The sequence below is a fragment of the Carcharodon carcharias genome, chromosome 18 (genome assembly GCF_017639515.1).
Source record: "Carcharodon carcharias isolate sCarCar2 chromosome 18, sCarCar2.pri, whole genome shotgun sequence".
Lineage (NCBI taxonomy): Eukaryota > Metazoa > Chordata > Chondrichthyes > Lamniformes > Lamnidae > Carcharodon > Carcharodon carcharias.
This window is the reverse complement of record NC_054484.1, coordinates 95,255,934-95,279,270: the sequence shown is the minus strand read 5'-3', so window position 1 is coordinate 95,279,270 and position 23,337 is coordinate 95,255,934. Positions and strand designations below refer to the sequence as shown.

Genomic DNA, 23,337 nt, shown 5'->3' with positions numbered 1-23,337 from the left:
GAAATTTTGTTGGCGTTAAAGGGAAGAACCCAAAAACTGATTTCTGGCGCGTTGCATTAAGGTGTGAACCTTGACTCAGTGGTGGTACTCCTACCTCTGAAGCTGAAGGTTATGGATTCACACCTCTCTGCAGAGACCAAAGCACATAATCTAGGCTAATGTTTTAGTGCAGTATTGAGGGAGTGCTGCATTGTAGGAAGAATTGGGCTGTTGCCTAGAAACAGGGGCCCAGAGAGGCAGGTCCTTCCCACAGACACACACACAAAAGCTAGAGACAGCAGCTTGTTTTGGAAGCTGTTGGAGTTCAGCTGGTTTGGAAGACTGCTGCTAGAGAGAGACTGGAGCAAGAGGGACAGATTGTCAGACCCAAGCTAAAGAAAAACCCAAAAATCCAGGGGAGTGGAACAGGGGGAAAGTCCCATGAAGACCTCCTAATGAAAGGAAGGACAGGAACCTAGAAAAGGTCCTGCTAAGTGAAGAGTGAGGGGTAGAGAGAAAGGCTCCAAGCTTCAGGTTTAAAGAGACAAAAGCTGCAGAAAGCAGATTTAAAGTGAGAACAGCTTGCAAGAGGCAAGAAGGCCCAAAGAGGTAGCTGAAGGTCTGTAACTCTTTACTATGGGAATGTGAAGCTGTGGTATACTGTTAATGCTAAGTCAGTGAGAGAGAGTGCATGGAAGACAGCTTGAATGTATGTGGAGATCCAGGGAAGAGGAACATCGGAAGGGGAGTTCAAATCCCTGGAGGGTGAAGCCTTGCGGGAGGTGTCTTGAGAGAAAGCGTTGGTTTGGGAGAAGATTCCAAGGCGAGTTCTTGGAGATTGGAAACCTTTGTGTAAAAGACAGAGCGCAGTGAGCCTGGTTAGCTCATGGTGCGACAAGTGTCTGGGGGGAGTTGAGGGGAGATCTATAGCATCTGGTTGAAGTGGCATCTGTCACTTGGTTTCAGAGTGTGGGATGCCTGATCACTGGGTGCCTATTGGTTTACATGGACTGTGTACTTATTGTGAACATTAAAGCTTAAGATAGCCTTTGTAACTTGTGTTATCCTTACAAATCTGTAGATATCTGTAAAGGTATAGTTGTGGGTGAAGGAGTATTGTAATATAGTTCATATTTTCTTGTTGAATAAATGTTTTATTCTTTTGTTAAAAGTTCACCAGCTGACTCCTGTGACTCTGTTCAGTAGCTATTCTCCATATCTAAACAATCAAGTAAAAGTTAGGATCTGTCAAGCTGGGTTCCACCCTGGGATCAGGTTTGTCAAGGGGTAATCTCAGTTGGGATCATAACACAAGGCAAACATTCCCAACTCTTCTGACTTCTTTTCATAACTCAAGGTCCTCATCCCAAACCTTCTCTCATCCTTTGTAAAACCTTAACATCTTTCCTGAAGAGTGCTACCTAGAATTATCCAAGTGGAAAGAATGTCAGCACGTGCAGAAATTGCAAGCACTAAGCTGAGCACTATCCTCTAGAGCTCGAGTGTGCACAGCACCATGCCAACTTAGACTAAATTTCAAGAAACAACTTACATTTTTATAGCTGTTTTCTTTTCCTCAGGGCATTATAAAGTGCTTCACAGTCAACGAAGCACATTTCGAAGTACAGCCACTATTGTAATGTAACCCTGGCAGCCAATTTGTGCGTAACAAGTTCTCTCATACGACACTGTATATATTCTTTGTGGTATTGGTTGTGAGAGAAATGTTTGCCAGGGCACCAGGAGAACAAACTTACCCTTCTTAGATGAATGTCTGGAATGCTTTGTGTAACTGAGGGGTTAGATAAGACTGGTTTAACTTTTAAAAATTGCTCATCTCACTACTGCACTGAAATGGCAGTCTAGATTGTTTGATGAAGTCTCATGTGGGATTTGAGCATGTGATCTTCTGATTCCGAGGCAAATTTTATCACTGCAGCAAAACAAAAATATTTAGGGATATTGTTTACAAATTGATTGAAACATTGCCACAAAGTATCCTCTGCTCTTTCAATTTATTTCTGAACTAATCTGATCTTTGATTACTTTGGAACCTGAGCTTTCTGTCCTTGTTGAATAATTTTAACTTGATTCATTTTAAAATTAAATCTTTTCTTGCTGCAGAATACTAAAATCACACGAGTAACATATGGACCTATACAGCTGTTCATCTTTTGGCAAATACTGCTTTAAAAGGGATTAGCATTTCAGTATTAATTTCACTGATAACATGTTATTTTTCCAGCTTGCATGGAAAATGGGTTTTCCAGCTAATGTGGTAGAAGATGCAGCAGAGAATATGATCAAGTTATATGAGCTGTTCATCAAATATGATGCCAGTATGGTTGAGATAAATCCTTTGGTGGAGGATGCCTCTGGGATTGGTAATGTACACCGGCCTGCTTTTTATTTCTACCTTGCTTAATAATGTTTAATAGTAAGATTTTATGCTGAGAGGTTTCGGCACTATTTTTAAAAAAAACTAATTATTTCTAAATTTTCATGGATAGCGCAGAACTATGTTACTTAACTGTTCAGTGTTTCGGCAAGAGAAATGTTGGACCGCTGCAAAAGCCCTGAGAAGCTATGTCACAATATAAGTTGCATCATTTTCTGCGGCTTTTCCGCTGTAAAACAGCTCCCATGACAATGGCGCAAGTCAGCAGGAAATTCTGGGCCATCTTAGCCCAACACACTTAAAAGGGAATATAATGTTGAGGATTTGATGTGATGAGGCTTCCTAAATGTTGTAATTAAATGCACAGTTACTTGGATTAATTCTCTATCAGTATTGCATCCATCCATTTAGAATGAAAGCAAAAATGCATTTTACCTCCAGTAAAGGCATACTTCTGAATGTAGACTTGCATCCCTTTTATAAGGTGAACCAAGAACCAAAGCCTTTACAACAAAACTGCAGAAAAATCCTTGAACCCATCGTTTCTATATATTCAATAGGATCAGTTATTCAATACACCAATAAAGATGTAGTTTTGGTAGATTGGGAAAGGACCTCCTGCCACTTGTCTCTGTCTCCATAAGTTACCCTCGATAATAAATCACATATTTACCAATTCATACCTGTAATGATAAGTTGACTGTGCGCACATTAGTAACCTTAGGTTATTCTTTTTGCAGTGTTCCTTATTTGTTGTGTGATATTGGTGTTTTAGCAAAACAGGCTGATTTTTTTTCAAATGGTCCCCCTATCTCTTCTTGGAGTGTATTATTTCCACCTTCCCCTTTTGTCAGCTAGAAAAGCCAAATATCGTGGTCACGACTGCTTTTCTAGTTCTATTGTTCAAATAACTATAGCGAAAATGTTAGTTTTTGTTTTATTCATTCAAGGGATGTGGGCTTTGCTGGCTAGGCTAGCATTTGTTGCCCATCCCTAATTGCCCTTGAGAGGGCGGTGGTCAGCTGCCACCATGAACACTGCAGTCCATGTGCTGTAGGTACACCCACAGTGCTGTTAGGAAGGGAGTTCCAGGATTTTGACCCAGTGACAGTGAAGGAATGATGATATATTTCTAAGTCAGGATAGTGAGTGGCTTGTGGGGGGGGGTGGGGGGGGGCAGATCTTGCAGGTAGTGGTGCTCCCATCTATCTGCTGCCCTTGCCCTTCTAGATGATAGTGGCCTTGGGTTTGAAAGGTGCTGTTTAAGGAGCCTTGGTGTGTTTCTGCCATGCATCTTGTAGATGGTACACACTGCTGACACTGTGCATCGGTGATGAAGGGATTGAATGTTTGTGGATGGAGTGCCAATCAAGTGGGCTGCTTTGTCCTGGATGCTGTCAACCGACTTAAATGTTGGAGCTGCACTCATTCAGGCAAGGGGAGAGTATTCCATCACACTCCTGACTGGGCCTTGTAGATTGTGGACAGGCTTTGTGAGTCAGGAGGTGAGTTACTCGCTGCAGGATTCCTAGCTTCTGACCTGCTCTTGTAGCCACAGTATTTATCTGGCTAGCCCAGTTCAGTTTCTGGTTAATAGTAACCCCCAGGATTTTGATAGTGGGGGATTCAGCGATGGTAAAGCCATTGAACGTCAAGGGACGATGGTTAGATTCTCTCTTGTTGGAGATGGTCATTGTCTGGCATGTGTGTGGCGCGAATGTTACTTGCCACTTGTCAGCCCAAGCCTGGATGTTGTCCAGGTCTTGCTGCATTTGGACATGGACTTCTTCAGTATCTGAGGAGTTGTGAATGGTGCTGAAGATTGTGCAATCATTAGCAAACATCCCCACTTCTGACCTTATGATGGAAGGAAGGTCATTGATGAAGATGCTGAAGATGGTTCGGCCTAGGACACTACCCTGAGGAATTACTGCAGTGATGTCTTGGAGCTGAGATAACTGACCTCCAACAATCACAACCATCTTCCTTTCTGCTAGGTATGACTCTAACTAGTGGAGAGTCTGCCCCCTGATTCCCTTGACTGTAGTTTTGCTAGGGCTCCTTGACGCCATACTTGGTCAAATGCAGCCTTGATGTCAAAGGCAGTCACTCTCACCTCACCTCTGGAGTGGTCACTCATGACAGTTGGTAATGACCACAAGTGCACATAACACAAAACTGTCCCTTCAGATTAATAAATAAAATGATGGTATTGTTTTAAGACCTGTTTCCTCTGCTACTTGAGGAGTAATGCTCTTCCCATGATGTTTTTGCAACACTAGACCTAATTGCATATTTTGGGTTGGTCTAGACTAACTGGCTATCAATTACCAGCTGACATCTCTACAATGCTGGCAGTTCTTAACAGCTGCCAACCATTTATTCAATTAATTCTGTATTAGTGATGCGTTTTTCAGAGATAACTTTCTTTTGTTTGCAGTAATGTGCATGGATGCAAAGATCAACTTTGATTCTAATGCTGCCTATCGGCAGAAGGACATTTTTGCTCAGCAAGACTGGAGTCAAGAGGACAAATATGACAAGCAAGCAGCTGATGCAGGTCTCAATTACATTGGATTGGATGGAAACATTGGTTGTTTGGGTATGGGATGAGTTTTCAGTACATTACTGATCAATTAATGGAATCAGTTAAGAAAAAGAATTGTGCCCAGATTGTTTTTTAAAATTCATTTTCTCAAACCCATTATATCTTAAACTTTAAGTTTATCATTCACCTTGATTGTGCATGCAAATAACCAGTTTCCTTTGATGATCTAAAGGCGTGACCAATATTTAATTCCACGTCCAAATAAAAGTGTCTGCAAATTGTATATAATTTTTGTTAACTGCTACTGCTCTTACTGGACTGATGGAGGACCTTGAGAGAGAGGAGAGCTATGTTATCATGAGATACTAATTAGCCCCCTCAAGTGAAACACAACATTTAAAATTCTTTAAAAAAAATCATTCATGGGATGTGGGCGTCGCTTGCTGGGCCAGCATTTATCACCCATCCCTAATTGCCCTGGAAAAGGTGGTGGTGTGCTGCCTTCTTGAACCGCTGCAGTCTATGTGCTGTAGGTATACCCACAGTGCTGTTAGGGAAGGAGTTCCAGGATTTTGACCCAGCGACAGTGAAGGAATGGCGATATATTTCCAAGTCAGGATGGTGAATGGCTTGGAGGGGAACTTGCAGGTGGTGGTGTTCTCATGTGTCTGCTGCCCTTGTCCTTCTATGTGATAGTGGTCGTGGGTTTGGAATGTGCTGCCTAAGGAGGCTTGGTGAGTTCCTGTAGTGCATATTGTAGATAGTACACACTGCTGCCACTGTGCGTTAGTAGTGGAGGGAGTGAATGTTTGTGGACCGGGTGCTGATCAAGCAGTCTGCTTTGTCCTGGTGATGGAGTCAAGCATCTTGAGGTGTTGTTGGAGCTGCACCCATCCAGGCAAGTGGACAGTATTCTATCATGCTCCTGATTTGTGCCTTGTAGATGGTGGATAGGCTTTGGAGAGCCAGGAGGTGAGTTCCTGGCCTCTGACCTGCTCTTGTAGCCACAGTATATAGCTAGCCCAACTCAGCTCCTGGTTAATGGTAACCCCCAGAATGTTGATAGTGGAGGATTCAGTGATGGTAATGCCATTGAATGTGAGGGAGCGATGGTTAGATTCCCTCTTGTTGGAGATGGTCATTGCCTGGCACTAGTATGGCGCGATTGTTACTTGCCACTTGTGAGCCCAAACCTGGAAATTGTCCAGGTCTTGTTGCGTTTGGACATGGACTGCTTCAGTATCTGTGGAGTTGCAAATGGTGCTGAAGATTATGTAATCATCAGCGAACATCCCCACTTCTGACCTTACGATGGAAGGAAGGTCATTGATGAAACAACTGAAGATGGTTGGGTCTTGGACACTACGCTGAGGAGCCCCTGCAGTGATATCCTGGAACAGAGATGATTGACCTCCAACAACCACAACCGTCTTCCTTTCTACTAGGCATGACTCCAACCAGTGGAGAATTTTCCCCCGATTCTTATTGACCCCAATTTTGATCAGGCTCCTTGATGCTATGCTCAATCAAATACTGTCTTGATGTCAAGGGCAGTCACTGTCACATCACCTCTGGAGTTCAACTCTTTTGTCTATTTTTGAACCAGGGCTGTATTGAGATCAGGTGCTAAGTGGCCCTGGCAGAACCCAAACTTAGTATCAGTGAGTAGATTATTGCTAAGCAAGTGCCGCTTGATAGCACTGTTAATGACCCCTTCCATCACTTTACTGATGATCAAGAGTAGACTGATAGGGCAGTAATTGGATGGGTTGGATTTGTCCTGCTTTTTGTATAAAAGATGTACTTGGGCAATTTTCCAAGGTTAAATGACAGTGTTGTAGCTGTACTGGAAAAGCTTGGCTAGAGGCACTGCAAGTTCTGGAGCACAGATCTTCGCACTATTGCTGGAATATTGTCAGGGCCCATAGCCTTTGCAGTGTCCAGTGCCTTCAGTTGTTTCTTGATATCACGTGGAGTAAATCAAATTGGTTGAAGACTGGCATCTGTGATGCTGTGGATCTCTGGAGGAGGCCGAAATGGGTCATCTACTCAGCGCATCTGGCTGAGGATTCTTGCAAATGCTTCAGCCTTATCTTTTGCACTGATGTACTGGGCTCCTCTACCATTAAGGATGAGGATATTTGTGGAGCAGCCTCTTCCATTGAGTTGTTTAATCGTCCACTACCAGAGCTTGGATCTGATTCATTGTTATAGAATTGCTTAGCTCTATCACTGCTGTTTGTGTTGTTTGGGACACAAATAGTCCTGTGTTGTAGCTTCAGCAGGTTGACAATTCGTTTTTAGGTATACCTGGTGCTGCTCCTGGCATGCCCTCCTGCGCTGTTCATTGAGCATTATTAATGCACAAATCGAACAAGTGTGCAGTTAAATGTAAAAATCTATTAGTTGCTGTCGAAGTTGTGCTGTCCTTCAGCTTCACAAAAATAACATCTCACTGTCTGACTTGCCTTTCAGAACTTTTAAATGGTGCGATGCTCCTGTAATTGTGTGGTAGGCATGGCCTTAGTTGGCCACAAAAAATATTGGGGATTGTCCATTCCAACCCCAGCACCCTTTTAGCAACATGATGACTCTTGATTATTGCCAAGTTGAGGTAACTTGCCAATAAAAGTTATATTTACAAGCGTGGAAGATTTTAATTGTTGAAGATCTAATTTTTTTTCGTTTTCTTTGTCCCTTTTTGCACTGTCTCAGTCCAGTCATTCTTTTCCTGTCTATTTTGCTTTCTGTGCCTGATTGGCATAGAGTTCACTTTTCTATCTTGCACTTCATGGTTCAGACTGTGTGCCTCATTTACAAATCTTCAGTTTCATTGGTTAAGGAGATACAAATTTGCTTGCCCTGTTCACACAGACTCCAGATGTCCTTTGCATATCCCACTGATAGCAAATAACCATCCAAAACCCTTGGAGATCCTGTGGGCAGCTACAATGAATGACTGGCATCATTGTTCACCACTCACAGCAAAATCCAGTAGACTGTCTTCCTTCACCAAATCCTGAGTTAATTTTGGAAATTAAGTTTGGCTCAGCCTATCTCCTGCCAATATAACTGCAAAAAAAGTCTCCTCCCTATTTACTGAATCGTTATACCTCTTCACTGTTTTCTCTTTAAGCATGTGTTCCTTTTGACAATAGATTCCAAGCAAATCTCTGTGCATATCTGTAAGGGCTGAAATCATTTTAAAATTCACTTTCTGATTTCCATTCTCCGCTTAGCCCAGTTAATAGCATGCTCATCTGAATTAGAAAATTTTGGTTCTGGGTCTCAGCACATTGCCTAAGCTGACACTTGGGGCGAGGTGTTAAACTGAGCCCCATCTGTTTGTCAATCAGAAGATCCCATGATACTTTAAGGAGAAGAACATGGGAGTTTTCCTGATGTCTTGACTAACATTCTTCCCTCAACCAACATCATCAAAAATAGACGAACTGTTAATTCATCTTGTTTATTAGGCGATGCTGTGTGCAAAGTGGCTATGGCATTCACCGATATGGCAATATTGACTAAAGTTTAAAAGTAATAATTGTATATGAAGAGCTTTGGGACAACTGAAAGACGTGAAAAGGTGCCATGCAAGTGCGAATATTTATTTTATTTTCATTGTCTGTTCGACAAAGCATGTTAGTGATGCTACTTTTTGAAGCAGAAGGCGATAAAGCTACTATACTGCCACACGGGAGACCAAATTATCACCTTAATTTTAAATGCCCCACTTGTTTGGCTGCAGTTGGACTCCTAATTTCATACTATAGCACAGAATTTTAATGGCACAGAAGGAGACCGTTCGGCCCATCGCGTCTGCGCCGGCTCTCCAAATGAGCATTATGACCCTGGTGCCATTGCCCTGCCTTTTCCCCGTAACCTTGCACATTGTTTTTATTCAAATAATTATCTAATGCCCTCTTGAATACCTTGATTGCACCTGCCTCCACCACACTTCCATGCAGTGCATTCTAGACTTGAACCATTCATTGTGTGAAAAAACATTTTCTCACATCACGTTTGCTGCTTTTGCAAATCACTTTAAATCTGTGCCCTCTCATTCTTGATCATCTTACAAGTGGGAACAGCTTCTCCTTATCTACTCTGTCCAGCCCCCTCATGATTTGAACATCTATAAGACCATAAGACGTAGGAGCAGAAGTAGGCCATTTGGCCCATTGAGTCTGCTCCGCCATTCAATGAGAGCATGGCTGATCTGAAGATCCTCAACTCCACTTTCCTGCCTTTTCCCCATAACCCTTGATTCCCTTACTGATTATAAACCTTGAACGTACTTGATGACCCAGCCTCTACAGCCCTCTGCTGTAAAGAATTCCACAGATTGACTACCATCTGAGAGAAGAAATTCCTTCTCATCTCTATTTTAAATGGGTAACCCCTTATTCTGATGTTATGCCCTCTGGTCCTAGACGCCCTCACGAGAGGAAACAACCTCTCAGCATCTACCCTGTCAAGCCCCCTAAGAATCTTATATGTATCAATAAGTTCGCCTCTCATTCTTCTAAACTCCAATGAGTAGAGGCCCAACCTACCCAACCTCTCCTCATAAGAAAATCCCTGCATACCCGGAATCAAGTGAGTGAGCCAGTTTGAAAAGGGCTTGGAGAGCAGGAGAAAGTCAGTTTGAAAAAGGACGAGGAGAGCGGGAAAGACTTCAGTTTGAATGTGGAGAGCGGTGGGGACTTCAGTTTTAAAAGGGCGCTGAGAGCAGTGGGGACTTGAGTTTGAAAAGGATATGGAAAGCAGTGGGGACTTCACTTTAAAATGGATGCGGAGAGTGGGGGGGCGGAACTTCAGTTTAAAAAAAACACGGAGAGCGGGAGAGAATTCAGTTTAAAAAGGACATGGAGAGCAGCGAAGACTTAAGTTTGGGCACCTTGGGTACCTTATTGGGAGTCAGAGCGGAGCAGAGCAGACCTGTTGGAGACAGTCAGGAGCTGAGCAGCGCACTGTTTCATTCTTTTAGCTGCTGGGAAGCTGGAGTCCAGGAGAAAGACAAAAAGCAACTGTGACATCACAGGAAGCTGGTAAGTTGATTGGCCGGAAAGTGCTCAGTCTAAGGGACAGTGTGTGAGAAACCATCTTAGGACAGGCGAGTTACGGTAGATTTATAAATAAAAAGAACTGAAACTTTAACATAATAAACCAAAATTTGAAAACCTTAAAATTAAAATCAAACAATAAAGATTTTAAAAAAGCAGTAAAAATAAAGTAATTTAAACAAGCATCTAAAACACATACCTTGTAGTTAAGCATATAACCTTTAGTTGTCAGTGATACTAGCATTCAATAAAGACAGTAAATTGTAGCATACATAGGAAGAAAGTAATTAAAGTAAATTAACTAAATAACATAAGGTAGAATAGCAGGACAGGTGTAATGTTGCAGCTCGGAGAGGTGGGAGCTTTTGGATGCCAAGGTGATCCATGACAAACATGTTTGCAGGAAGTGTAAGCAGCTTGTGGAATTCCGGATCAGGATTATTGATCTGGAAGACGAAATGCAGACACTGTGCAACATAACAGAGGGTGAGAAATACCTGGGTACTTTGTTCCAAAAGACAGTCACACCTCTTAGAAGAAGGTCATCTGTTTCGGTCAGCAGTGAGGGACAGGAGGATGTGACTGTCAGTGAGGCAGGTAACAGGGCCGAGCAGACTGTAGGGAAGGAGGAGCCCCTTAGGCGTTGCAATTATCAAACAGGTTTGAGGTGCTCACAACTTGTGTGGATGAAAGCGAAGTCTGCAAGATGGATGAGCCAGCTGGCCGAAGCAGTGTGGTACAGTATAGGAAGCCGTTCAAGCGGGAGGAACAAAAAGGAATGTAGTGGTAGCAGGGGATAGTGTAGCGAGGGGGATTGACACTGGTCTCCGCAGCAAAGAGCGAGAGTCCAGATGACGATGTTTTCTGCCTGGTGCCCAGGGTTTGGGACATCTGCTCAGGGCTGGAGAGGAACTTGCAGTGGGAGGGGGAGGATCCAGTTGTCATGGTCCATGTAGGTACCAATGACATAGGTAGAACTAGGAAAGAGGTTCTGCAAAGTCAGTATGAGGAGCTAGGTACCAAATTAAGAAGCAGAACCTTAAAGGTAATAATCTCTGGATTATTACTAATATTCTCTGGATTATTACCTGAGCCACGTGCAAATTGGCATAGGGCAAATAAGATTAGAGAGATGAAGGTGTGGCTGAAAGACTGGTGTGGGAGATGTGGGTTCCGGTTTGTGGGGCACTGGCATCAGTACTGGGGAAAGTAGGTGCTGTACCATTGAGACGGTTTACACCTGAACTGTGCTGGGACAAGTGTCCTTGCAAATCGCGTAACTAGGGAAGTAGAGAGAGCTTTAAATTAAACGAGAGATGAGGGATCAAGCTTGGGTAGATAGCAATTCAAGGTGTTGAGTCAAGACAGAAGAGCAAAATAGTAATATGAGAAATGAGGGTCAGAGAATGGCAGGAAGGGTCAGAGAGAAAAAAACCTAAGAATACATCAACAGTCAAGGCTAGATGTTACAATGGTAACAAAATGACAAAATTGAAGGCTCTCTATCTGAATGCACATAGCATTCATAACAAAGTAAATGAATTGATGGCCCACATTGAAGTAAATAAATATGATCTGAAAGCAATTATGGAGACTTGGCTGCAGGACGACAAAGATTGGGTCCTTAATATTGAAGGCTAAATGACATTCAAGAAGAATAGGAAGCTAGGTAAAGGTGGAGGGGTAGCACTGTTAATCAAAGAGGGCATTGGTGCAATAGTTAGAGATGACCTTGGTTCAGGAGATCAGGATGTAGAATCGGTTTGGGTGGAGATGAGGATTAGTAAGTGCAAAAAGTCATTAGTGGGAATGGTCTACAGGCCCCCTAACAGTAGCCACAGTGAAGGACAAAGTATTCAAGAGAAAATATTGTGTGAAAATAAGGGATGGCAATAATCATGGGTGATTTTAATCTACACACAAACTGGAAAAATCAGATTGGCAGTATTAGCCTGGATGAGGAGTTCTTAGAATGCTTTGGAAATAATTTCATGGAGCAGCATGTTCTGGAACCAGCCAGAGAGCAGGTTACATTAGACTTGGTATTGTGTAACGTGACAGGATTAATTAATGACCTCAGAGTAAAGGCACCCCTAGGTAGCAGTGACCACAATATCATTGAATTTTACATCAGTTTGAAAGTGAGAAGAGTGTGTCTAAACTAGTATCTTAAACTTGAATAAGGACAACTATGTGGGGATGAAAGCAGCGTTAGCTGAAGTGAACTGGGAAAGTAGGCTAGAGGACAGATCAATAGAGAAGCAGTGGCAGACATTTAAGGAGATATTTTAGAGTATTCAGAATAATTACATTCCTACTATGAAGAAAATTTCTAAGGGGAGGATCCACCATCTGTGGTTAACTAGGGATGTTAAGGAAAACATCAAACTTAAGGAAAAAGCGTGCAACTCTAAAAGATGAGTGGCAGGACATATGATTGGACAGAATATAAAGAACGTCAGAGAATGACTAATAGGTTAATCAGGAGAAAAAAATTAGAGGATGAGAGGAAGCTAGCCAGAAATGTAAAAATGAATAGCAAGAGTTTCTACAGGTGCTTAAAAAGGAGACGAGTAAGTAAAGTGTGTTGGTCCTCTAGAGAGTGACAGTGGGGAGTTAATAGTAGATAAAAAGGAAATGGCGGAAGAAATGAACAAATATTTTGCTTCTGTGTTCATTATAGAGGATACAAAAAACACGCCAGTAATAGCTGCAAATCAGGAGGTGAATGGGGGAAAGGAACTTGATGAAATTGGAATCACTAGGGAAATGGTACTGAACAAACTGATGGAGCTGCGGGCTGGCAAGTCTCCGGGTCCTGATGGACTACACCCTAGGGCCTTAAAAGAGGTGGCTAATGAGGTAGTCGATGCGCTGATGTTAATTTTCCAAAATTCGCTAGATTCTGGAAAGGTTCCATCAGATTGGAAAGTAGCAAATGTAACCCCTCTATTCAAGAATGGAGGGAGGCAGAAACAGGAAACTATAGGCCAGTTAGCTTGACATCTGTCATGGGTAAGTTATTACAATCGATCGTTAAGGGGGTTATAGCTGGGCACTTAGAAGAGCTCAAGGCAGTAGGGAAGAGTCAGCATGGTTTTGCGAAAGGAAAGTCATGTTTAACCAATTTATTGGAATTTTTTGAAGGAGTAACATGCTCAGTGGATAAAGGGGAGCCTGTAGATGTACCGTACTTGGATTTCCACAAGGCATTTGATAAGGTACTACATCAAAGATTGTTGCAGAAAATAAAAGTGCATGGTGTAATGGTAACATATTAGCATGGGTAGAAGATTGGCTGGCTGGCAGAAAGCAGAGAGTATGCATAAATGGGTCTTTTTCGATTGGTAGGATATGACAAGCGAGGTCCCACAGGGGTCTGAACTGGGGCCTCAACTTTTAACGATTTACATCAATGACTTAGATGAGGGGAGTGAAGACATGGCAGCTAAAATTGCTGAAGACACAAAGAAAGGTAGGAAAGTATGTTGTGAAGAGGACATGAGGTTGCAGACGGATATAGATGGGTTGAGTAAGTGGTCAAAGATCCTGCAAATGGAGTTAAATGTGGGAAAATGTGAAGTTCGCTTTGGCAGGAAGAACAAAAAAGCAGAGAAATGGAGAATGGCTGCATAATTCTGTGGTGCAGAGGGATCTAGGTGTCCTCGTACATGAGTCACAAAAAATTAGTATGCAAGTACAGCAAGTAATTAAGAAGTAATGGAATGCTATCCTTTATTATGAGAGGGATTGAACATAAAAGTAAGGATGTTACGCTTTGGCTATACAGGGCTTTGGTGAGACCGCACCTTGAATACTGTGTGCAGTTTTGGTCTCCTTATTTAAGTAAGGATGTAAATTAATTGGAGGTGGTTCAAAAAAGGTTTACTAGATTGATACCTGGTATGAGTGGGTTGTCTTATGAGGAAAGGTTGGACAGACTGGGCTTGTTTCCACTGGCATTTAGAAGAGTGAGGGGTGATTTGATTGAAGTATACAAGATCCTGAATGGCTTTGACAAGGTGGACGTCAAAAGGATGTTTCCTCTTGCGGGTGAGTCCAGAACAAGGGGGCACTGTTTTAAAATTAGGGGTCGCTCTTTTAGGACAGAGATGAGGAGAAATTTTTTCTCAGAGGGTTGTGCGACTTTGGAATTCTCTGCCTCAGAAGGTGGTGGAGGCAGGTTCATTGAATATTTTTAAGGCAGAGGTAGACAGATTCTTGTTAGGCAAGGGAATCAAAGGTTATCGGGGTAAGATGGGAATGTGGAAATCGAAACACGAGAAAATCAGCCATGATCTTATTGAATGGTGGGGCAGGCTCGTGAGGCCGAATGGTCTACTCCTGTTCATATTTCTTATGTTCTTACGTTCTTATGAACCTTCTCTGGATTGCCGCCAATGCCGTATATCTTTCCTTAGATAAGGGGACCAAAATTGTTCACAGTTTTCTAGGTGTGGTCTAACTAGTGCCTTGTATAGTTTTAGCAAGACTTCCCTATTTTTATACTCCATTCCCTTTGAAATAAAGGGCAACATTCCATTTGCCTTCTCAATTTTCTGCTGAACTTGTATGTTAGCTTTTTGATATATTGCATAAGGACTTCCAAATCGCTCTGTGCTGCAGCCTTCTGCCTTTCTCCATTTAAATAATATTTAATAATAATTATTCTCCCTGCCAAAATGCATAACCTCACATTTTTGCACACTATATTCCATTTGCCACTTTTTGCCCACTCACTTAACCTGCCTATATCCCTCTGTAGACTCCTTGTGTCATCCTCACCACTTGCCTTCTCACCTATTTTTGTCTAATCTGCAGATTTGGTGATAGTACATTCTCTTCCCTCATCTAAGTCAATAATATATATAGTAAACAATTGAGGCCCCAGCACTGATCCCTGTGGCACTCCACTGGTTACAGGTTGCCAACCTGAAAATGCCCCCCTTATCCCAACTATTTGTCTTCTATTAGTTAGCCAAACCTCTATCCGTGCTAATATACTACTCCCAATGCCATGGGCTCTTTTATTTAGTAGCCTTTTGTGCGGTACCTTATCGAACGCCTTCAAGAAATCCAAATATATTACATCTACTGGTTCTCCTTTATCTATCCTGCCTGTTACCTCCTCAAAGAATTCTAATAAATTTGTCAGGTATGATTTCCCCTTCATGAAGCCACAATGACTCTGCTTGATTAGGTTATGTAATTCTAAACGCTCTGCTATTACATCTTTTATAAAAGACTCCCAGTGACAGATGTTAAGCTAACTGGCCTATAGTTACCTGTTTTTTGTCTCCCTCCCTTTTTGAATAAGGGTGTTACATTGGCAATTTTCCAATCCTCTAAGAATCTGGAAGATTTCTACCAGTGCATCCACTATCTCTGTAGCTACTTCCTTTAATATCCTAGGATGCAACCCATCAGATCCAGGGGACTTATCGGCCTTTACCCCCATTAGTTTCCCTAGTACTTGTTCTCTAGTGATAGTTATTGTATTTATTTCCTTCCTCCCTTTTGCCTCTTGATTATTTAGTATTGGAATACTATTATCTTCTACCATGAAGACTGAAGCAAAGTATTTATTCAACTCCTCTTCTATTTCTTGGTTCCCTATTATAATTTCCCCAGTCTCATTCAATAAGGGGCCTATGTTCACTTTGGTCTGTCTCTTCCTTTTTTTATATTTAGAGAAGCTCTTACTGTCCATTTTTATATTACTTGCTAGTTTACCCTCAAAGTTTATTTTCTCCCTCTTTATTATTTTTTGGTCATCTTTTGTTGGTTTTTAAAACTTTCCCAATCCTCTGGCTTACCACTAATCTTTTCCACATTTTATGTCTTTTGTTTCAATTTTATTATATCCTTAACTTCCTTGGTTAACCATAGTTGGTTTATCTCCTTCTTAAAATCCTTCTTCCTCACTGGGATATACCTTTGTTGTAAGTCATGAACTATTTTCTTAAACATCTGCCATTGTTCATCAGACGTTTTTTTTTCTGCTAAAATGACCCCCATGACCCCAGTCCACTCTAGCCAATTCTGCCCTCATTCCTTTGTAATTACCCCTATTCAAGTTTAACACAGTTGTTTCTGACCCAAGTTTCTCGCTTTCGAACTGAATGTTAAATTCTACCATGTTATGGTCACTATTTCCTAGGGTATCTTTGACCTTGAGATAATTTATTAAGCCTGCCTCATTACACATTACCAGATCCAAAATAGCTTGATTCCTGGTTGGATCCACGACATATTGTTCTAGGAAACTGTCCTGATTACACACAATGAATTGTTGCTTGTGGCTACCTCTGCCAATTTGATTTTCCCAATCTACATGAAGATTAATGTCACCCACGATTAATATACTGCCTTTTTTACATGCCCCATTATCTCCTGATTTATTCTCTGTCCTACAGCATAGCTATTCTTTGGAGGCCTATAGACTAATCCCATCAGTGTCTTCTTCCTCCACCCATATGGATTCTACACATCTTCCGATCCAAGATCCTTTCTTGCTATCGTACTTATTCCATCTCGTACTAGCGAAGCTACCCCACCACCCTTTCCTTCCTACCTGTCCTTTTGAAAAGTCACTACTCCTGAATATTTATTTCCCAGCTTTGATCTCCTTGTAACTACGTCTCCGGAATGGTTATAAGATCATACCCATTAACCTGTATTTGTGCCGGTAATTCATTTATTTTGTTCTGAATACTATGTGCATTTAAGTAAAGAGCCATTAATTTTGCCTTGATACCATCCCCCCCCCCCCCCCCACCCCCCAACCCAACCCAACCCAACCCTATTTGCTGCTGTTTTGGTCATCTTTTGTTGGTTGTTAAAACTTTTCCAATTCTTTGGCTTACCACTAATCTTTGCTACATTTTATATTTTTTCTTTCAATTTTATACTATCTTAACTTCCTTGGTTAACCATGGTTGGTTTATCTCCTTCTTCCTCACTGGGATATATCTTTGTTGTGAGTCATGAACTATTTTCTTAAACATCTGCAATTGTACACTCTGTTCCTTCCTGTCATACTCTAGTTATCATTACATAAGTAGCTGCCCTGCCTGGCTGCCATATCCTTTTGCTATGTAAGCCAACGCATCCCCTTTCCAGAACCCCCCCCCATCCTATTTAGTTTAAAGCCCTCTCTACTGTCTTAGCTTTTTGGTTCGTCAGGACACTGGTCCCGGCATGGTTCAAGTGAAGCCCGACCAACGGAGCAGCTCCCTTCTACTCCAGCACTGATGCCAGTGCCCCATGAACAGAAACCCATTCCTCCCACACCTATTTTTGAGCCACGCATTTAATTCCTTGACTTTATTTACCCTATGCCAATTTGTCCTTGGCTCAGTTAGTAATCCTGGGATTATTAACTTGGAGGTTTTGCTTTTTAATTTATCCCATAACTGTTCAAATTCTTTCAGAAGAACCTCCTATCCTATCAGTATCATTGGTAACAACGTGGATGACGACACTTGGATCCCTCTCCTCCCACTCCAAGTTTCTTACCAGCCCTGAGGAGATGTCCTTAACTCTGGCAGGTAACACAGCCTTCGGGACTCATGCTCGTGGCTGCAGAGAACAATATCTATCCCCCTAATTATACTGTCCCTTACCACTATTACGTTCCTATTTCCTCCCCCAACTTGAATGGTGCCCTGTACCATGGTGCTGTGGTCAGTTCGCTCAACCTCCCTGCAGGCCCCGCTCTCATCCCCACAGCTTGCAACAATCTCGTAACTGTTGGATGGTTGCAGGGGCCGAGGCTCCTCGAACGTTATCCCATGGGCCCCCAAACCTGCTTCACCTGCAGTCATATCCTTCTGTCTCTGATCACAGACCAAATTTGAATTACCTAAGCTGAGGGGTGTGACCGCCTCCTGAAGCAAAAAGTGTCCAGGTAACTTTCCCCCTCCCTGATGTGGCGCAATGCCTGCAGCTTGGACTCCAGCTCCTTAACTTGGATCCAAAGTTCCTTGAGCTGCAAACACCTGTTATGCATGTGTTCTCTCTGGATCACCTCTGTGTCCAGCAGCTCCCAAATGTTACCACAGCAATACATCACCCATACTGCCATCGCTATTGTATTTTATTAAAATTATTAATTAATTACTCTAGTAATTAATTACCGTGCTCTTTACACTTTATTATAATTATTTTTTATACACACCAGTATTGATCATATACTTAACAAGCTATGTATAAGAAAAAGAGGAAAAAAGACTAGAGACCTAAACACAAACTAAAGACCTTAGTTTTACTTAAAAGACTAGAAATACTAACCAATCAGCTGCTCTCCACGTTCTTTTCCCTCTTGCGCTCTTTAATGGTCTCTCACTCTATCAAACCTCCTCTTAGCCTTCTTCTCTCCAAGGAAAACAGTCCCAACCTCTCCAATCTATCTTCGTAATTGAAGTTTCTGATCCCTGGGACCATTCTTGTAAGCCTCTTCTGCACTCTCTCCAATGTGTTCACATTGGGCAGAGAGTGAGATTTTTAATATTCTTTCATGGGCTGACAAGGCCAACATTTGTTGCCCATCCCTAATTGCCCTTGAACTGAGTGACTTGCTAGGCAATTTCAGAGGGCTGTTAAGAGTCAACCACATTGCTGTGGGTCTGGAGTCACATATAGGCTATACTAGGTAAGGACAGTAGATTTCCTTTTTCACAACAATCAATCATAGTTTCCAGCTTTCAATTCCAGATTTTTTTAAATTAATTAAAGATAGGATTTGAATCCATGACCCCAGAGCATTAGCCTAGGCCTCTGGATTACTAACCCAGTGACATAACCACTACACCACTGTCTTTCCCTATCCAGATTTCTACTACCTTTTGTGTGAAAATGTACTTCCTAATTTCCTTGCTCAATGGTCTAACCCTAATTTTATGTTGGCTTATTTCAGATTCTCCCATCAGAGGAAATAGTTTCTCTGTATCTACTGTAACGAATCCTTTTGACATTTTAAACGTCTTGATCAGATTACATCCTTAATCTTCTAAACTCAAGGGAATTCAAGACAAGTTTATGCAACCAGTCCTCATAATTTAACCCTCTAAGCCCTGGTATCACATTGGAAAATCTGTGCTGCACCCTCTCTAAGGCCAACGTATCCTTACTGAGATGTGGTACCTAAAACTCAATACAATTGTCCTGATGAGATCTGACTAAGGCGCTAAAGAACTGAAGCATAGCTTCTCCCCCATTGTATTAAGCCCCCTTGAGATAAAAACCAATTTCCTTTTTGGTTGCTTTTTATACCTGTCTGCTATCGTTAAATGATTTGTGTAGTGTAAATATTTCTGGATTAATCAAGCCTTCAGTCAGAAATGTTGGGCTTGTTTGAAACTGCATCCTGTATGGAGGATAAGGGAGGCCATTTTAGTTTATGTTGATTTTGCATGCCTGTGTATTTTATTGAGCTGCTTTTTGACTGAGATGATTTTTTTTTTAAGGTTTCCAAACTGGTTTTATTTTATTAAACATATATTAATATGTATGTTCATATGTAGTTATGTCATTGGTGGGTATTTTGTTTTGCAGTAAATGGTGCAGGTCTAGCTATGGCCACAATGGATATCATAAAGCTTCATGGAGGAAATCCTGCCAACTTTCTCGATGTAGGTGGTGGGGCAACAGCTCAGCAAGTAAATGAGGCTTTTAAGCTTATTACCTCAAACAAACAGGTGAATGGGGTTGAATTATTACCATCTTCTCTTGCAACTGTTTGGACTTTTCTTAAGGATTTTGTGATTCTAAATGTTCCTTCATTTCTTCAGTCACCTAAGCGGTTGTATTTTTGTGTATCTTTTCAATGTACCAGCCATTGAGCAAAGGAGATTAGACAGGGAGCCCGTGGCTCCTAATCTGCAATAGCTCACAAGTGAGACTCATTTTACTCATTACCTCACACTCACTGTAGAAATCCGAACTATGTGCTTTTCAACTATAAATTGGTGCATTCATTTAAAATACCTACTAGGCTTTCAGCTTTAATAAGTAGAAGATGCTGGACGCTCTGAACAAGTTGTTCTAAGTACAACTGTAAATGGGGTTGACCTTTCTCTGAATTGAAGCCTCAGTTTTTATTGAATTACATATTCATTGCAACCCTTTTTTATAAGAAAGGAAGAAAGTATCAATGTTGCCATTTTCATGGTTGCAGAAAAAATATTGAGGGGTTGAATACGTCCTTGCTAGTTTTGTCCATACTGCACAGCACTCTGCCTGAGAGCAGAGAGGTGACAGGCGCCATTTTCAAACTGTCTGGGTGTTAAGAGGAATGCAGAAGCAGTCTTGGTTAGATTACACATTTCCCCCCTCCTGCCTCCATCTCTTCACATTTTAGGCAAGCATCTCAAGTTTGATCATGCAACTAAATTCAGATATATGGCATGTGGAAGTTGTAGCTGGAGAGAGATTAAATAGATGTTTTAATGCAGTGCATCAGTGGGACAAAGTTACAGCACCGTCCTTTTGCCCATTGTCCATTGTTTTATCTGTACCTTTTAGCCTATTTCGATCCCTTCCCTTCACCCCACCCCCACTAGGGCTATCTGTACCTTGCTTGAGCTGTTTCCTACCCTTAATTAGCACATTCCTAAGATAATATCACCACCTTCAACACCTCTGTCCTTTTGTCTATGACATATTTTGGCTATCTCCACTGGCCCTTTACCCAGCTCTACCTGTCCCCGCCCCCCCCAAACCAGCTTATATTTCACCTCTTTTCTATTTTTACTTAGTTCTGTTGAAGAGTCATATGGACTCGAAATATTAACTGTGTTCCTCTCCGCAGATGCTGCCAGAGCTGCTGAGTATTTCCGGGTATTTTTATTTTCCTTTTGCCCATTGTTTTGTTCCCTTGATTCTTCCAGTGATACCACCACCAGAACAGATATGCCTCAGAGATTCTTTGCTGCAGTTGTTGATGTTGGTGCATCTTGTATGGATGGTAAAATTCTCAATATATATTCATAGATGTACCTGTTTGTAGATTGCTCCAAGGTCAGCATTGTTGAAGCTGTTCATAGTGGAGGAAAATCTGTTTTATTGCAAGTATTGCTTTACAAGAAAATTGAGTTTCTGCATCTCAACAAATATATGCAGAGAAACCAGATGATTCCTTTATTTTTTCCTTACTAAAGAACTGCTTAAGGTATTGCCTCTCCATAGTTCTTAGAATGAATGATTTTAATTTTGGCTCACTGAGCCTTCTTGCATGCACACTTAATTTAATTTGCAACACCATGATTAAATTAGCAACAAGCTGCTGAATTAACTCGTTCCTGCCAAATCATCAAGGACAAAGCCAGATTACTAGTAATGCAGTAAGCAATAGTTGTTGGTCAAAAATCACAAAGTAAAGTTGGTTACAAGAGTGTTTCATAGGCATGCATAAATGCAATCTGTTATCTGGCAGTTGATTAGTACATCATTTATGGACTTTTACTTAACAAAACAATTAGCAAAAGTTACATAAGCAACAGTATGTCACTATAAATCAGAACAAATAAATGCTGAGTTTTAACTGTAGCAGTGACCAGAGTCTGAGTTTACTTAGAATAATTATATATTATATATAAGTTACACTGAAGCAATCCACAAAAGCCCTTTGGACAGCATCTTCCAAATCCACGCCCTCTATTACTGTTATGACTATAGCCTTTGTTGATTGCGGTGCAAACCAGATCCCAGAGGAAAACTTGGCTCACGAATCATAACCATTTTTTTGTATTCTGGAACCGAGAAGATGATGTACCAATCTCAGCAATAAGAGGTCCAGTAACACATTTGGAATTTGAGACTCAAATCCTTCCAAATATAAGACCTTTCATGTTTCCATCTTGTCTTTGCTTTTGGGTCAACAAAATATAGTATCCCCCTATGTTTACCTATGGAACTCCTGCAAGATGCAAACATATTTCTTGTGACCTCTGACTCCCCTTTGATATTCAACGAACTCCCAACTTATCTAGAAATGACTGGGAACTTTTAAAGTTCACTTTGCTTTTGTGGCAGTTAGTGTTAAACTGAGGCAGTGTGAGATAATCTAAAGCTAGTTTTGCACTGTTTGGTAATGTGATATGTTGGGAATACAGCTTCTCCACTCCAGAACTAGTACAGGATCGGCCATGTCTCAGTTGGTTGCACTTGCTCCTCTGAGTCAGATGATTCAAGCCCCATTTCAGAGACTCAAGTACATGATCTAGGCTGATACTTTAGCATCAAGCTGTCACAATCCAATGAAATGAGGACCTATCTGCCCTTTTAGATGAACATAAAAGATCCCAAGGCACTTTTCAAAATGAACACGGTTGTCTCTAGGGTGTCCTGGCCAATAGCGAAAGATTGCTCATTGCTGTTTGTGGGATCTTGTGGTGTACCAATTAGCTGCCAAGTTTCCCTACAGCACAACAGTGACTACGTTTCAAAGAGTACTTCGTTAACTTTGAAACACTTAGGGGTGTCCTGAGGTCAGAAAAATCACTATTTAGATACAAGTTGTTTTTTCTTTACTGGACTTTGATGTCCGGATTTTCTCGGTAACATCTCTATCTACCAGTTATTTAAGAAAATTGCTCCATGCCTGTTTATTGCAATCACCTCTGAAGAGATATTGTGTAACAGAACTGTCTTCTGGCCCAGAGTGTTTCATGTCACTTCTGAATCTCTTCTTCCACATCATTTCAAAACAGAATCCCGTTGTTCTCTGGAGCTTTTGATGTGGCTGCCTACATGATGTGATATTCTTTTGCTAATTCAGTCTGCGGCTTTGACTCTTTATCCAGAACTGTGATTTGTGGCTCAAATTCAAAACGGGGCATTTTTTTCATTCTTGAATTTGAATCTTTCAAGTATCCCTGTTACACAAGTATTTTTTCCTGTACGAATAATAGTTGTACAATTTATTTTTGTTTTACTTAATGTGAAATTAATTGCTGGTGCTGAGCAGGAATTCTGATAAGATGTGGAGGTACTTTGACAAGCTTACGCACATGTCATAGCTTATGTTCATCCTGCCGTGGTACTTTCTTTACATTGACGTTATTGCTGAAGATCCAACTTTGCCTAGGTAGGTTGCACTAAATAGGACTAACACTTTCAGTGCTGTGGGATAAGTAGTGCTGTATTTAGTTGTACCATAGCCAACACGATCCTGCTTTTTAAAAATTTATTCCCCAAGTGACAAGGCCAGCATTTGTTGACCATCTCTAATTGCTCCTGAGAAGGTCCTGGTGAGACACCTTCTTGAAATATTGCAGTCCATGTGGCGTAGGTACACTTACAGTGCTGCTGGAAGGGAATTCCAGGATTTTGAGCTAGCGACA

The 23,337-nt window shown here is 41.4% G+C and overlaps 1 protein-coding gene across 1 annotated transcript in view; it reads left to right on the top strand.

The window, feature by feature from the left end:
* LOC121290338 (succinate--CoA ligase [ADP-forming] subunit beta, mitochondrial-like) overlaps positions 1-23,337 on the top strand; it is a 122,051-nt gene that overhangs the window by 76,749 nt on the left and 21,965 nt on the right. Inside the window, exons 6-8 of the mRNA XM_041210678.1 lie at positions 2,225-2,363; positions 4,818-4,979; positions 19,550-19,692. Coding sequence (XP_041066612.1) covers positions 2,225-2,363; positions 4,818-4,979; positions 19,550-19,692 — 444 coding nt within the window. The remainder of the gene's footprint in view (positions 1-2,224; positions 2,364-4,817; positions 4,980-19,549; positions 19,693-23,337) is intronic.